The sequence below is a fragment of the Sciurus vulgaris genome (assembly GCF_902686455.1).
Source record: "Sciurus vulgaris genome assembly, chromosome: 4".
In the NCBI taxonomy this organism is placed as follows: Eukaryota; Metazoa; Chordata; class Mammalia; order Rodentia; family Sciuridae; genus Sciurus; species Sciurus vulgaris.
The window spans coordinates 29,453,932-29,471,675 of NC_136464.1; the positions used below are offsets into that span (position 1 = coordinate 29,453,932).

A 17,744-nucleotide genomic window follows, 5' to 3' on the forward strand; every position below is an offset into this window, starting at 1 on the left:
ATTGCCCCCGAAGGAAACCTTATACCCATTAAACAGTTATTCCCATTCTCTCCTAGCTGCCCCTGGACCACCAATCTGAAATCTTACAGGGCTACCTATTCTGGATATTTCATATAAGTGGGATTATATGTGACCTTTTGCATCTGGCTTGCTTCACTTAACATAAGATTTTTCCAGGTTTATTCACATTGTAGTATGTATCAGTATCTACTTTGTTCTTTTTTATGACTAAATTATTGCATGTATATATTCAATTTGTTTATCTGTTTTTGGACTGTTTCCATTCCTTCCCTCCTTTTCCTCACACATCACACTCGGTACTAAGGGCCTAGCACAGTTTCATGATATATATGAGCTTCAAGATAGAGTGAAGGACAAAAACACTGAGAAGGCAGTCAGGAAACTTTTTTTTTCTCTCTCTCTCTTTCTTTCTTTCTTTCTTTCTTTTTTTTTCAGTACTGGTGATTGAATCCACGGGTTGCTGGATTACAGGTCTGTGCCATAGCACCTGGCCTATGTTTAACTTTTTCATGATTTGCCAAACTGTTTTCTATAGTGGCTGAACAATTTTATATTACCATCAGCAATGTATGAGGGTTCCAATTTCTCTACATCCTCACCTCACCAATGGTTGTTATTTTCAGCCATGGTTGTGTTTTTTATTATAGTCATTCAAGTAGGTATGAAATGGTATCGCCAATAATCTTTTGACAAAGGAAAATGATTTTTTTTTAACTATAAGCCTAAATAAACATTCCAAAAAGTTAGGCACAGCTGTGTGTACCTGTAATCCCAGCAACTCAGGAGGCTGAGGGAAGAAGATCTCAAGTTTGAGGTCAGCTCAGCAACTTAGTGAGACCCTATCTCAAAATAAAAAATAAAAAGGGTCAGGGATATGGCTTAGTTGGTAGAGTGCCCCTGGGTCAAATCCACAGTACACAAATACAAAATAAATATTCAAGAAAATGTAAAATGCAAATTTTCTTTGAACATATTTTCTTGAAGGCATGTTAATCTCTGAAAATATATAAACATGTGCTTTCCCTATGCTTCTCCTAGAAATAATGCAAAGTATAAAATTGAGACCTAAGGTAAAGTTTGAGTAAATGAAAAGCGCTACTAAACTCTTTCTGACCAAAGAAGGAGCACTGCCTTTGTTGCACATTATTCCTTCCTAATTCAAAAATAAAAATGATAAATATTTAATATCTTAGTCCCAAAATAAAGTAAGACACAGACCTAATAAAATAAGGCATTACCACCTTTAATATTCCATATTGCACTCTTTGATTTCAGGGAATACAGCAATGTATTCTTTGACAGTAGTCAGAGGTTGGAATAGGTGACATAGTTAAATTAAAAACTCATGGCTCCACTGTACAATATATAGGTATACAGAATATCCCACAAGGGCCAAAATAGCTGTACTTAAAGCCATGGGTTGGGCTGGGGATATAGCGCAGTTGGTAGAGTGCTTGCCTCACATGCACAAGGCCCTGGGTTCAATTCCCAGCACTGCAAAGAAAAAAAAGAAAGAAAAAGAAAGCCATGGCTTGCCCTTAACAGAAATATACCTAAGGTAGGAAAGACAGTCTACAATTGTACCTTGATTAAAGGAGGCCTTGCCAATACCAAGGTTGTCTGACAACCTGGTTTTTACATACCTGGGGAATGAATCATAGCAAGATGAAGGATGGGTGAGGCCACCCCTTTCTTTTGTAAGGTGGGAGCACAGACTGAGAAAGGAGGGGAAAAAACTAACTCATCTGCTTTTTTAGGAAGGTGAGTTTTATGAAAAAATACATGCAGATGAGAAATAGTAATTGATTCCTTTGAAACTTCATTTTCCACATATTCCCTGTAAAATCTTCCTGCGCACTTTCCAGTTTGAAAACTGCTGAAATATGTAATGCTAACTCCTCATCCCTTCGGTCCTCAGTGATGGCCCTATGATCACTGATCTCCTATGAGACCCTCCAGCTCTCATGGCCTATTCTTCATCATTTGGGAATGAATTTCTCCCTAAGTGACTAGAAAGCAGTCAGCTTTATTTTCACATGTGGCTGCTGGAATTCATCTCATTTTATATACTACTACACTCATACATTATGCCAGGTACAATGGCATTTCAGGAAAAGAGGGTAATGTAAGTTTCAAACCATTAAGAATAAGAATTTTGATTTAAAAAAATACAAAGTGAGAAATGCATTTTAGGGAAGAGCATATGTTTGTTAGGCTAAAAATTCAGCTGTTGTAATAAAGATTGTTTAAACAAAAGCTCCTTTGGCCTTATTTCCCTTCCTTAACATGCTAATCTTGTTCTTACCTGAGGGCTGTTGTACCTGTTTCTTCTGCTGGAATGCTTTTCACCAGGTCTGTCCTGACTGGTTCCTAATTGTCATTCAGAACTCACCAGGTCTTCTCCTCAGGAAGGCCTTCCTTGATCATACAAAAGGAACCACCCAGACATATTTTATCACACCATAGGGTAGGGGATATGCAGTGCTTGCCTTAGCATGCATGTAGCCCCAAGTCCCACTCTCAGCACAGCCAACAAAACAAGTATGCAGAAAGGAATAGGGCTTCAATGAGGAAACCAGGTTTTACATGGCGAAGTTCCCCAAAGTGGGGCTTAGAGACAGATAAGAAGCATCAGATCTTCAGGAATGTCCCACTTTAGTGACTAGAGTAGTGTAAGAGACCTTATAAGAAATCTAAAAGGTTGACTAGAATGGTTCCTGAAGATAGGAAAAAGTTCAGGGAAGGATAAGTCAATGGGGAGCAAGTGTTCTCTCAGAGTGGAAAAATGGAAATAGGAAAAAGGCGACTGAATCTAGAAAGATGGTTTCTGACCACTGAATAAAGGAGTAATTTGTCAGTAAAGGGAATTCGTTTTTAAGTACTCTAGTGGGATTGAAATAAGCTACAAAACAGAGAAGACTGAACATACTGTAACCTGAAATTAATGGACCTCTAGGGAGTCCAAGAGCCACCTTCAGGGACTTTGAAACTCAGAAGTCATGCAAAATTTTGTGTATGCATCAAGGGTTAGAGAAACGGATTTTTAGCGTTATTATTTTCCAAAAGGTCGCGATGGAAAGGTTACTAACCACTGCTGAAGAGAAAGAGAACAGACAAGTTGGGGGGAGTGGAATCTGAGGTCCAGAGAAGCCTAAGCTTTAAGAGAGAAAATGAAAAACCTCTTTCCTGATCTAAGGAAACGCTATAAACAGATGGAAGAGATAGTTCACAATTACTTCATCATCTCATTAAAATAGGTATTAAAGACTGAGCTGGAAACTTGGGAAGCTTGTGCAAACACGCTCCAACAAAGGGAGCCTGAGGAAGCCAGGAGACGGAGTGAAATGGTGCGTGGATTCCTTGGCAAAGGCTGCAGCTCTAGAGTTGTTTCCTTGTTCCTAAGTGAAGCACATGCTCCATGCGCAACGTCTCGGTGCTGGAGTGGTCCTGAAGGCTGGGCATCACTGACTTTGTTCTACAACCAGTACGAGCCCCTCACTAGACTAGCCGACCCGACTGGGAGCAAGAGCGGTCTTATCACAAAAGGCAATTAACACGATCCATAAAGTTTGTCAGTGAGTCAGCTCAAGGGGAAGATGTGGATGGTTCAGACTCGGTACAAGCTGTACGTCCGAACTTCCCCATAGTTGCCATACTTTCTCTGCAGGGCTTGAAACGCTGCCTCCAGTTGACCTCTCCACCTGTCATCATCTCTGAATCATCCCGCCCTATTTCGACATCTCCTTTCCCAGCCTTCAGCTCTCAGCCTGGCGCAGAGCCCAGTCACCGCCGGGGCCCTGGAGAATTCATTCATTCAACCACTGTGGGGTTTACTGAGACTCCGTGTGTACGGCTCAGTGCCAGAGATTGGGGTCTTGGACCCAGTGGGTCCTGCAGAGGTCCCCGCGGTCGGACACTCCAGAATCGACCTGGGCCTAACGGGCCGCCGCGGTCTCGCCTGGCAGTGGGGAGGGCCCCAACCCATGTGTCGCAACAACTTCCCAGACTGGCACCGGGGCAGTGCCAGGGTGAAACCGGGTCCAGGCTGGCTCCGCCTCTCACCCTCCACGAGATCCCGCGGGAACAGAGCTCTCGTGCCCGGGAACGCACTTCTAGAAGCTGCGCGTCCGGGCACTTTGGATCGCGCGCTCAAGCGCTGATCGTAACGGTACTGTCAGTGGTTTGACCTTGAAGGCCTGGCACCGCACCCATCCCGCGATCCCGCCCGCAGCGCCTGCAGGTGCCAGCCTGGGGCCCAAAGTCGGTCCCTAACTCCCACCAGCGCTTCGCTCTCTTTCTTCAGCCAATCGGAGATAGAAGTGGTGCGAGCCAATGGCCGCAGCCAAAGTATCGAGAGTGGTGGAGCCTATCAAAGTTCTGCCTTAAGTTTCTCCCGCCCCTGAAAAGTCAGAGGCGGGCTGATCTTACATGTCCGCCAATCAGTGACCAATAAACAAGAAGCTTCCAAGATCAAAGGGGAAGGGGTGGGATCTCAGCGGCAGCAACGCCTCGGGGAAGAGGAATGACAGGCAACTTCGCGAATACCGCAGACATATTTTCCCTACGCGAGGAGAGGGGTGGGGCTAAGTTGGCGCCTTCACCAATGGTTGGTTGGGGGGCGTATCCGCGGGCCAAGCGGGAGCCGGAGGCCCGGGGCTCTCTGGGCCGCGCCTGAGGCGGAGGCAACGGGGCCGGGGGGCGGCGGCAGTAGTGGCGGTAGCGGCGCGGGTGTGCGCCGCGGCTGGCCCGGGTGGATGGAGTTGGAGGGGCGGAGTGCAGGCGGTGTGGCGGGGGGGGCCAGCGGCTGGGCCCGGGCGGAGCCCCGGGGAGTCTGCGCTGCTGGACGGGTGGCTGCAGCGGGGCGTGGGCCGGGGGGCCGGCGGTGGGGAGGCCGGGGCCTGCAGGCCCCCGGTACGGCAGGATCCGGACTCCGGCCCGGACTACGAGGCGCTGCCGGCTGGAGCCACTGTCACCACGCACATGGTGGCGGGCGCCGTGGCAGGGATCCTGGAGCATTGCGTGATGTACCCCATCGACTGCGTCAAGGTGAGACCTGGACCGGGCTCCGAACCCGACCTGGGGCTGACCGAACCCGAGTCCCGTCTAGTGCCAGGATCCTAACTGAGAGCTGGAGTCGACGGGGTTCCTTGGCTCCGGCCGCTTCACACGATTCGAACTGATACTCCATGCAAGCAAGGTCCGGGCTGGGAGTTGAGCCCAGTCAGGAGCCAGGACTTATTTCTAACCGTCAGTGAGATCTGAATCGGGACTTACGATAAAAAAATCTGTCTGCCAAAGTCCTGGATCCCACCTGGGACTAAACAGGTATAGGGTGGGATGGGGGGTCCTGAAGCACAGGTAAGTGCTACTAATTCGATTAAGGTGAAGCCGACTGGCGTGAATCAAGACAGTGAACTGGATCGGATGGCTTGCAATCTTCTTTGGGTAGGTGCTTTTACCAGCTTCGTGCCGACTCTTCCCTTAGAAGTGACGAGGCAGGAACCGCAATCTGGGATCTCTCAGCTAGATAAAAGACGTATTAAATCTTATCCCGTGAGTGATTGGAAGTCGTTTTGCAGTCAGAAGTCAGAGTTCCAGACTGGAAGTAGTATGGGAAAGATCGTGTTCGGGAAAAGGTTTCGATTTCTCTATGAAACAAGCATGATATCCCACCTATTTCCTGAACATAAAAATTGAACCGTGATTAAGAGTGTGTGTGTGCATCAGCCCCCACACAAGAGAGGAAACTTTAATGTATTTCTTTGGGCGCCTAAAGTTGACAGAAAGGGGAAAGTTGCCTAGAAGGGAAGTGTGATGGTATTAGAAAGTAGATGTAAGTGTGAAGAAAATAGAACGAGATCAACACAACGCTACAATTAGTGTGAAAGTAAAACTAATTTCATCCACAACCAAGCAGGATGATTAATGGATCCAGAAGCGAGGTCCTTCTGAAGAAAGCTGAGTGAAGATGGGAAAGATTATTGTCTTTGCAGTTTTTATTCCCGAAGTTAGTAAAGGTGCCAACCACCAAACCTGAGGTCTAAATTGAAGGGGAAGTAAACTCCAGGAGTCTGTTGAAATAAACATGATCGAGCCTGGTGCTTCCTTTACGTGTTAAGGGAAATGGTCAAACAATATCCTGGCAGATTTTGAATATTTTCTCCTCAAATTAGGAAAATGTCATGTATTCAGAAGAAAAGAGTGTCAATTTGGGCAATGCAAAACAACCCTCTTCTGCTTGCCACAGCTTCCAGTTACCATTTCATGTTTTCATAGTAATATGGATGAAGAAATGGGGAAAGGCCTCATGAAGCTTTGTGAATGACACTGAGTTTGTTCTAGTGCATTACAAGGTTAACTCCTAACAAGGACCATAGCCACTGAAAATGTGGTTAAATGCACTTAACTAACATGATTAGAATTTTAAATGCCCTTGTTGATTGATTGAGAGAAATAAACCAGTAAATTCCATGAGAAAGAAATAGAACCTTTGAAATGTAAAATGAATAAATACTAATAAAAAAGATTCAGACTTTTATGTAGTGGACTCTAGGCTGAATGACTGGGAGTTAATAATGCTACATATCCAAAAGTTAATATGATCTAGCTGCAGAGTAACCTCACTCTACTTCAATTCTGAGTAGAATGCAGGATTTATGGTGCTGTTTCAGGATAAGTATCAAATGAAAAACAGATAAAGGAAAGCAATTTAATGACTTGAAAAATACAATGTAATAAATAATGTGACAAAGATATTACTACAACTTTAACTGTTGTGCCATTACAACATAATGGGAGACTCTCCTTACACTGTATATTTTCATAATGCTATCGATGCTATTGTTGCCATGAACATTTTGTAAATTCCTCTGTTAGAAATGCCTCCAGAATATTTGTGTGCATATCCTTAATGTGGGCAAATCTTTGTCCTGTGCAAAAAAAAAAAAATATATATATATATAATATATATATTATATATATATATATATAATATATATATATATATATATAAACCAGAAGATTGATTTAGGGCTATAGGTCAGTGGCAGAGTGCTTGCCTAGCATGCGTGAGGCACTGGGTTCGATCCTAAGCACCGGGTAAAAATAAAGGCATTCTGTCCATATACAACTACAAAAAAATATTTAAAAACAAAAAAAGATTGATTTAGTAGGAACAGAGATCACTCAGAATCATATACTATGAATGTGTCAGAGCTCACAATGGGAACTATTTCTTGGGGTCAAAGATTAGGTAGGACTGGATCGCAAGGAGATTGATTTACTTCTTGAGGCCTATGTGCCCACTGAGGAACACTTGTGAAAGAGGAGTTCCAGAAATGCTTTGCATAACCACAGCAATACTGGAATAAGTCTCTTGTACAAACTATTTAGAAAAAGTTATTATTCATTTACATGAACTTTGGAAGTTTTGTTTTTGAAAAAATAGTCATGCAGGGATGGGGAAGTAGCTCAGTGGTAGAGCACTTGCCTAATATGCACAAGGCCCAGGGTTCAATCCCCAGAAATACAAAAAAGAAAAAATAAAATTAGTCATGCAACATTACAGTCATGCCTCAAAGCCATACATCAAGGAAGTAATAATTTGATCTGAATGAAAATGTTCAGGAGTCTTCAAAAATCCAAAGGCTTATCTTAGAAGAATCATTTTCATTTGCCATTAATGCTGGAATTTAAATGATTAGAGGAGAGACCAGTATGAGTTAGTGTCCATTGTCAAATGCTGTTGTGCGTGCATGAAAGTAAAATTCAAATCCTGACCTTTCCAGTTCACTTGTGCCCTGGCAGCTGTTCTTTTTTACCATAAATCCATGGTGGAGAGGAAAAGCAGCTCAGTTTTACCCAAAGACACGTATCCATGTTGCAGTCAAAAGGGTAACCACAGTGTTTGCAAATGAAAGCTGGTGTTGCTTCTTGGCATGCAAACCTGTGTATCCCCACTCACTTAATCAGGGTCAAGTTGACTTAAAATATCCTTGGGAGGGAGCATGGGAAGTCAACAGCCTTGGTAAGCCATGGCTATCCACTCATCTATTTTTGTGGTCATAACAGGGAGGTTTGGGAACCCAGATAAATCCCAGTTTCCTTTTCTAGGCCTCAGAAGCAAGCATCAGACTTTATCTATAGGGATAGGCTCTGCAACCCAAAGCAGTGACAACCCTTCTCAAAACCATCTGACTAAAGTCCCCACCTGCTTCCAAGGTACTGTTTTTGGTTCTGCAGCAGTGAAACAAGTTATCAACTTACATAACAAGTTAAAGAGGGAAAGAGCAGAGGGAGAGAAATCTTTTCCATTCTGGATATAAATTGTTATCTATACACCAGTGCAAGGTTAGGAAATGGAAACACTGACATTCGATTTTCTTGCATCTAATAATGATAGCTAAACAGTCAATAAATGCCAGCTGTTCATGTGCTAAGAACTATCCCACATACATTTAATCTTTGAAACAACTCATTTAATCTTTGAAACACCTTCAAAAAGTAGACACCATTTCCATTATTTTATAGATGAAGAAAGGAGGCGTAGAGAGCAGTTAAGTGACTTGTTCAACATTGCAGAGTGTAAGAGGCAGGGACATGATTTGAACCCAGTCTGTGTGACTCACAAGCCTCCCTTACAGCCTCTCAGAAGTAGATTTCAAGACCCAAGCAAAGCAAACAGTTTCACAACAGGCTTGTCTCGAATATGTGACCTTCAGATTAGCAGGTGAACACATAAGTCATTATAGCCACAAAGAAACTTTAAAATAAACTTTTAAAAATGCAGAATTAAACCTGACTTTTTAGGTTTAGAACCAGTTGCCAATGCCTGTTTCTGAAAGGTTTATAGAAGAGACAATGCTGCCATGATCTGTAAATTCTTGGATATAAGTAAATATTCCTTAGAGTATTACTTTAATGCAATAAAAAGTCTTTACAGCACATTGTGAAAATAACCAATGGTTATACGTCTTATTTTTTAAATTCCTCTAGCAGTCCCAGGAGCCAGCCATTCTTGGCCTACTGTTACAGATGACAATTTTGAAGCTCTGAAAGGTTAAGTAACATACTTGGGACAATACATCTAGCAAAACTGGGACTCAAACTCAGGCTCGCTTGCTTGCTTTTTTTTTTTTTTCTTTGTACTAGGAATTGAACACAAGAGTGCTTAACCATTGAGCCAAATCCCCAACCCTTTTTTTGTTTTATTTTGAGACAGGGTCGCACTAAGTTGCTGAGGCTGGCTTTGAACTTGTGATCCTCCTCCCTCAGCTTCTCAAGTGGCTGGGATTATGGGCATGCACCACCACACCCAGCCAAACTCAGGTTTTTGAACTCAAATTTTATCTTGTCTTTTACCAAACCACTTATCTCCCTACTAGTTTGGCTCTTCTTCAAAGCACAGCATTGGTATTTCATACTGAAGGCTCTTCAAAATTCTTAGAAATTTCATCTTTCTTTGCAAAGTAGATTTATTGGCCCACAAATTTGGGCATCCTTATTCATTTTTATATTTGGCATAGTTTATACCCAGGTCCTCTCCTTAAGGGAGAAGCTTTAAATAGAACCATTGTTAGATTTAGATGCAATTGTAAAATATTTCGTGAAACTTACCATAATCTACTTTTCTCTGTCTCTTACTAGGGGTTGAACCCAGGGCCTAGCACATGCAAGGCAAGCACTCTACTACTGAGCTACACTCACAGTCTTTTTATTTTGGCCTTAGTTTTTGGCATGCACTACCTCACCTGGCCCAGTTTTTGGGTAAAGAGTTCCAGGTTTCTGAGATCAGAACTTTCAGGATGGGATGCCAAATAGGCCATTGACTAAAGCAGAGCAATGTGATTTCTAAATGTTCCTCCTGTACAAAATCAGTTGTACACAAATTTTTGGAAACACAAAATTGTTAAGCTACCAGACCAGTTTTAAAACACACCCTTTGAATAAAGCACACTCTTTATTGGAGATTCATGGGGTCTTTTTGGGAAGTGGGAAAGATTGTGTCCTTTGTGATACTGTATTTCTGATTGAACACCCAGTAATTAACCTTTTAAATGTGAAGGGTTTTTTGTTGTTGTTTTTTTGTTTTGTTGTTGTTGTTGGTGGTGGTGGTAGCAGGCAGAAGAAATAACTCCAGGAATGTGGATTACTTGTGGCTAACCAGGACCTGTTAATCTGGTTAGTTTCTTTTCCCCATGCTTTTGAGAAAAAGCATTACTCTTGGATTCCAGTTGGCCAACAGGAAATTTCAAGCTTTTAAATCCAGACTGAATCTAGTGATTGGAAGGAAGATTTTAAACTGTTCTTGGGCATCAGTTACCCCTTGTTTGTTCACCAGTGGCTGTACTCATTACTTTCTGACCTGGTGCAGACATGACTATGTAACAAAAGATTCATTCATTAACAAACATGTTAAGTGCTTTCTGTATGCTAGGCAATAGACATTGATTTAATTTACTTATTTTGAGGTACTGGGGATTGAATCCAGAGGTATGCTACCACTGAGCTATATTCCCAACCCTTTTTATTTTTTATTTTGAGACAGGGTCTCACTAAGTTGCCCAAGCTGGCATTGAACTTGGATCCTCCTGCCTCAGTCTCCTGAGTCACTGGGATCAGACATGTGCCACCACACCCAGCTAGACATTGATTTTAAACTGTTAGTCTCCACACTACTTTAACTTTGAAATGGTTCACAAGAGATTTTTGTGAGGAGGCATATACTTCAGAGAAGGTCTGATTTGGGGAAGTGTTTCAGATGAGATTTAATTTCCCAAATTTCAATAAAATTACCCAAGAACATTATGCAAGTGTTTACACTTTTCATTCCAATCGTTGAATCTTTTAGGGATTCCAAGGATGTGTCACAGAAACATTTGTATTTGCTGATGCCAATTTTGGGATTCAATCAATTTTGATCAGAAATCCGAAAGACCCTTGAGTTTTAGAGACAAGGTTGGTTTCCAGCTAGACACTCCCCACTTTCACAGTTTCAAGGAAAACTTTTCTTTCCCAGGGAACTGTAGCAGCCTCTGTTAGGAATACTCCTTCTGCCAAGACTAACTTGTAGACCCAGCTGCCCATGCCAAATAGTCTGTAAAGGTATCAAAAGATGAGTCCCCATCTCATTAGTTCACGTATTATGGTCAGTAAGCAGTGCCAGGATTGGTCTTTAGAAATAAATGCAGTAAATATTTGAATTTAGAATCCATTTGTAAAACTCTTAGCTTGAATTTATTAAGGCACAAAAACAACCTCTGAATCACAGGCTTGATATTTATTGCTGGGGCAGTGAATCACCTTGGAGTTCTGAGAAATTACCAAGTGGCCATGTACTTGGGGAAAGCCATGATGTTCCACTCTTGGGGTCATCAATGACTAGAAAAGGAAAAGTCCAAGATTTGGAAAGATGGGACACAGATTTGGGAATGAAGTAAAGCAGGGTGCTAGATATTGCCCCCACAGATTGGCACAGTTGCTTGTAGGAGGCCTATTCAGTGCCCAAAGCCTGGGTGTTGAGGTGGGGCAAGATGTTGACCTCGCTGACATTGCTCTCCTTGCTGTAATTTCAGACCCGGATGCAGAGTCTACAGCCTGACCCAGCTGCTCGATATCGCAATGTGTTGGAGGCCCTCAGAAGGATTATAAGAACAGAGGGCCTATGGAGGCCCATGCGGGGGCTGAACGTCACAGCGACAGGCGCAGGGCCTGCACACGCCCTCTATTTTGCCTGCTACGAAAAGTTGAAAAAGACATTGAGTGATGTAATCCACCCAGGGGGCAATAGCCATATTGCCAATGGTATTGAGCCTTCATGTGCTGGTTCCCCCATTTTCCCAACTCTTTGGGCTTTGCCGCTTCAGTGCTTTCCAGAATCAGCATGGTTTGGAGCTGCAGCTTTGGGCTGGGGTAGGCCAGATTATAGGGGAGGGACTTCCAAACCTGATGTTTTCAGACAACGGGCTGCTGCAACCCCACCCCTCCTCTGGGGCACCTCAGCAAAGGGTTACAGTATCCTCCCTTTCCTACCAGCTTGACTTTTTCCTCTCATCTCCCTGGCATCAACTGCTAATGCCTGGTATGGAGACACACACTGAACTACCCCCACTGTTTACTTCTTGATAGTTGGATGGTGTCTTGCTCCTCAGGATGGGATTGGAGGTAGCGGTGACCCAGCTACCCACGGAAGACACTAATGGAGCCCCAGCTCTTCACCTCACCTTTTCAGGATCCCTTTGACCATAGGCAGTTTGTCATTAAGGACATGACAAAGCCTTGACAAGTGAAGGGGGGCAGGGCCAAGGGTCTGTGGAGAATCCAGAGGTTGAAGGTTGGGTGGAATTGAAGGAAGAGATAATAGCCCAGGGTTTTGATTGTCTGAAAACCAAGTTGAGTGTGGAGAGAGTGGGGGATATAGTAGTTCAGGACAAAGGGAAAGGTCTGGATGGACAATGTTAGTTGGAGATGGGCGAGCAACACAGCGTAGGATGGAAGACAGGATTGTGTGGTGAAGATCTGACCACCTGGCTCCCATGTTCTCCCTGCAGTGGTGGCAGTCAATATGCTGGCATCCCTTGGCAGATCTGCTTCCTAGCTGGGGCATAAACTGCAGTTATTCTTAGGACCATCTGTATTGATAAAAACTGGGCTGTTTTGCCTCTTCTGAGATAGGTGTGGAATGTACATTGATGACATTTACTAAGTTCGTGGGAACAAATATTTCTTTGTTGAAGCGGAAGTTTAGGAACAGTGGGTGCCCTTCTTTGGGACTGGCTCTTAACATTCCCTTTCCTCACTGCTTTACACAGCTACTCGCCTTCATTCGGGCCTCAGTGAATTGGTCAGCCTCTCCTGGCCTTAAATGTGGCAGTTGTTCTCTAATTTGCAGGTGCAGCCGGGTGTGTGGCAACATTACTTCACGATGCAGCCATGAATCCGGCGGAAGGTAATGATTCCTCAGCCTATCTCTCTGGGTAGAGGCAGCTGCGTGTCTGAGCTTTTCCTCTCTTTCTGGTTTGCAGAAAAAAGCCAGAGAGCATTTCAGTTTTGGTGGGAAATCCTCCTGTGTTACTTTGTTTTACCACCAGAGGGCGCTTGCTCCATATTTTTAATCCTCCAGAGGAACCCCTTGACAGGAAACATTCACTGGGATTTAATCCATCTTTGGGGCTTCCCTAGAAAAAGAGGTGGCTCTCTATCAGCTTATTCCTGGGCTTTTGTGGAAGTCCCTTTTGTAGTAAATTTGATCTCTCCTGAAAGTTTAGCAGATTATTTAATTTTTCTTCAAAGAAGTGAAGATGGATTTTGACATTTAAAAGTATTACTTTTCTTCTTGGAACGAAGAACAGTTGAGATAGGAATGAAAGATTAAATTGTAGAGGTTGGTCCCTGCATTTCTACCTGACTCTTGGCTTCTCATTTGGAGGGAAGTTCTTCAAAAACATTCTCACTGTGAGCATGAGGTAGTCGGACAAATAAGAAGGGATAGCATAGTTCCAGTTCTGTGTCAGGGCAAGGTCATGGGATGGTAAGGACCACACCTAAGCTGGAGACTTACAGAAGTCGCACCATGTTGTCCACTTGAGGGAGTGGAAGATGTTTAGAAACTAAAGCCCCACTCTTTTTGGCTAAGAATCTTGTTTTCTTTTTGGTAGTAACTTTCCCCTCCTTCCCTCTGGGAGAATAACCATCTTCATGTTTTAAGAGTTAGGTGCTCCTCACACCTGAGGATTGGGATTGTTAGTGCTCTGTGTTCATTACATCACTGCCATTGAGTCGCTCCTTGCTGGAATTGTGAAAGGGCAAGATAGATAGGTACCCATTTCAAGGAGACCCTCTGGAGGTATTAAGCCACAGATATACCCTGTGTTCTAACTGGCTGGTTTTAAAGAAATCCTACTGGGAGTGGGCCCATTACTTTTTGACCCTTTACCAGACCTCTGCCTACTTCCTCCCCTCAAGAGGGAAACATGAGCTTATCACGTTAACTGGTAGTTAGTTCACTTATACTTTCTTCTCTCTCCATTCCATTGGCTGATCTGCTGATTCGGGACTGTGCATCTGGATATTCTCGGTCACCGGCTGGTTGCTGTCACCATTTTCCTCCTTGTTGATGGCACTCCCAGTGGTCAAGCAGAGGATGCAGATGTACAACTCACCATACCACCGGGTGACAGACTGTGTACGGGCAGTGTGGCAAAATGAAGGGGCTGGAGCCTTTTACCGCAGCTACACCACCCAGCTAACCATGAACGTTCCCTTCCAAGCCATTCACTTCATGACCTATGAATTCCTGCAGGAGCACTTTAACCCCCAGAGACGGTACAATCCCAGCTCCCATGTCCTTTCTGGAGCCTGTGCAGGAGCTGTAGCTGCCGCTGCCACAACCCCACTGGACGTTTGCAAAACACTGCTCAACACCCAGGAATCCCTGGCTTTGAACTCAAACATTACAGGACACATCACAGGCATGGCTAGTGCCTTCAGGACGGTATACCAAGTAGGCGGGGTGACCGCCTACTTCCGAGGGGTGCAGGCTAGAGTAATTTACCAGATCCCCTCCACAGCCATCGCATGGTCTGTGTATGAGTTCTTCAAATACCTGATCACTAAACGGCAAGAAGAGTGGAGAGCCGGCAAATGAAGGAGCACTGTGCAGCCAGGGGTAGACAGTACGCTGCGTCCTGCCCCCTTCAGCCATGTTCTGTCTCCTGGCGCTCCAGCCTTGAGTGGAGTTGGAAGGAAGGAGAGGGCCTCCCGGGCTCTCAGTGTCTTGGCTAACACCAGTTCCTGCCAGCCTCGTTGCCTCCACCACCTTTCCTTCAGGCCTTGGGCGAGTGCCGCACAGCACCCCTCAGCACTTCTGCCGACCTCCGTCCTGGCCTGGTGACCTGCTCTAGACTGTTATAGAGGGCTAAGCAGCACATTCCCCTGGTTCCTAATAAAACCTTTAAATCAAATGGTTTTGCTGCGTTTGTCTTGCCAAAGGGGAAGTGAAATGCTGTCAGCTGTTGTTTACTTGTCTTGAAGCATAAATCAGAGGACCCAGAGGAAGGTTTATTAAGGATGGCTGTAAGTTTTTGTTTCTGCTGGTGTTCCTGATTTAAGATGGTCCCATTTCCCTTGTTTCAGTCTCCCTATCACCTGGAACACTGGGCATTTGACAACCTAACTCAGCAGGTGCTCTCGTTCCCACGAGTGCCTCTTCCCTGGGGCAGCGGCAGGCCACAGCAGAGTAGATCTCTCTGCTCCAGTTCTGGGCTCTGATCGAGCAGTGGAACTTCCCACTCGGCACTGTGTTTTTCGATGTAGTTGTGAAATTAAAATTATTCAGTGAAGCTGCAAGTCCTGAAGTTTGTGTGAGCGATCACACATTTTGTTTGACTTTAAGGCTTTTACCAAGTACTTGAGCACATGTGATCTCATCTAGTTCTCATGAACTCAGGTGTCATCTCTACTTCATGAGGTGGAAGCTCAGAAAGGCTGAGACTTCCATGAGACCTCACAGTAAGTGCAGAACAGAGACCCCAGCCCAGATTTTTTAACCCCAGGAGTGAACCTGACTGTGGCTGCCTGAAGACAGGAAGTGAGCTGAGGCGTGTTCCCCTGCATGCAGGTCACTGAAGAAGCTCCCTGTTGATGTCCACCAGAGCTCCGCCTGGAGGCCTTCAGAGATGGGGTTTGTGCTGTGCTAGGTGGGTCAGGCTGTCCCTTTTCTGGCTATCGACAGTTACTAGCAAGTTCTGCAGGACACAGAACAGACATCTGGCCCCTAAAACACCCACCTATCCTCTCTGTTATGTCATCTGTCATTTGTTCACTCATTCAATAACTATTGAGGATTTCTGGGTCAGGTATTAGAGCTGGGGATACAATGATAAATAAAGCAGTCCTGGCCCTCAGGAAGTGTATTGTCTGGGAGGAAGATGTGTGTAAATAGGCAATTACAAGATAAAATGATGGGACAAATGATGGGATAAACCTAGAATACACATGGAGGATATGAGGATACCAATCCAGCCTTAGGTGATGGGTAGCTTTTGGAAGAAGTGACATCTCTGGTGACACCTGGAAGTCAAATGAGATAAAGAGGGGAGGAGAGATGTTCTAGTACAAGACTTGGAAGTGGGACAATAAGTGTTTTGGGGTCCAGTGGGCCAGTGGTTCAGCAGGACTCTTAACAATGTGGGCAAGGCATGCAGCTAGAGAGCTGAGCAGGTGCTGGGTCTTAAAGCAATGCTCGGGACTTTATCCTGAAGGCAATGCAGAAGCATTACAGGGGTTTAAGCTGAGGCGGGTGTGATCAGATTTGCCATTTAAACAGATCACTTAGGCTCTCTGGAGAAAGGATTAGAGGAGCAAGACTGGGCAGGCAAGTTAAGTGGCTGCTGCAATAAAATCCAGGCAACTGCATGGTGGTCTGGGCCAGGAATGGCAAGGAGACCGGAGCCATGTTAGGGTTGTAGGAGCAATAGGATTTGGTTACAGAATAAATCTTGTCCTCCTTCCACCTGACAGCCCTTCAAATATCAATGGAGAATCTTGTCCGAAAGCACGTGAAAAAAACTGCCAAGGAAACAGCAGGGGCTCCTGTTCTCAACCTTATTTCAGTAAGTTATGCTGCCCATCTGATTTAGTGATGGAAAGGAAAGATGTTAACAGTGTTGAACGGTGGTACTGGAGTTTGGAAGCCTTTGGAGAGAAAAAAAAAGTGTAATATCAGTGCAGAGGGAATTCCAGAGGGTCTGCAAGTAAGAAATGTGAGAGGCTGCCTCTGGGTGTGAACTAGGCAGGAGAACAAAGGGATGGCTCTCCAGACCTTGCTCTTGCAGTCAGCTTCACAGAACTACTATTTGGCATACTATCCAGCACAAAGTAAGCACCATGGCAGTAAAGCTCATTTTTCAAGAGGATGTGGGTAATTTCTTTCTTTTCCTTTTTTTTTTTTCTTTTGGTACAAGGGATTGAACACAGGGGTACCTAACCACTGAACCACATCCCCAGCCCTTTTTGTATTTTATTTAGAGACAGGGTCTCACTGAGTTGATTAGAGCCTCGCTAAGTTGCTGAGGCTGATTTTGAATTGTGATCCTCCTGCCTCAGCCTCCAGAGCTTCTGGGATTACAGGCATGCAACACCATGCCTAACATTCTGAAAGAATGGTGGCTGCTGAAGACCCCCTCAGACTGGGGAACAGTGGTTCACACCCGGGTAATCCCAGCAACTCAGGAGGCTGAGGCAGGAGGATCACAAATTCAAGGCCCAGCCCCACAATTTAGCAAGGCTCTAAGCAACTGAGTGAGGCCCTGTCTAAAAATAAAAAAATAAAAAAATAAATTAAAAAGGACTGGGAATGGAGCTCAGTAGTAAAGCACCCCAAAATTAAATCTCTAGTACTAAAATAAATAAATACCTACTCATCCCTACAGCTGCTCACAAATGAGAAAAGAATCCAAAGTGACCTTCCAACCTCCAACTGGCTCTAACGACCAGAGGACATCTAGTTTGAAAGAGGCTTGGGTTCTGTAGTTCTCTTGGCTCAGTCACTCAAGGAGATAGATGCAGAATAACGGATAGGGCTGAGCAGTCTAGAATGGCAGTGACTGGATACCTGGGTCTCGTTGTGGGGCTCACGACATCCAGGAGAGCTGTGCGTGTTTGGTGGCTTCCTCAGGGCCAGAGCCTTTCCAGAAAGTCAGGTAGGTTGTTGATGCCTTGAGTTC

General features: G+C 44.5%; 1 protein-coding gene across 1 annotated transcript; it reads left to right on the forward strand.

The window, feature by feature from the left end:
• The first annotated feature begins 4,664 nt into the window (after positions 1–4,664).
• On the forward strand, positions 4,665–14,981 carry SLC25A28 (solute carrier family 25 member 28). The gene is given in 5 exon segments (XM_079138693.1): positions 4,665–4,811; positions 4,813–5,067; positions 11,595–11,823; positions 12,911–12,967; positions 14,148–14,981. Coding segments are annotated over 5 exon segments (1,095 nt in total). The 5' UTR covers positions 4,665–4,775; the 3' UTR covers positions 14,666–14,981.
• Positions 14,982–17,744: the final 2,763 nt, after the last annotated feature.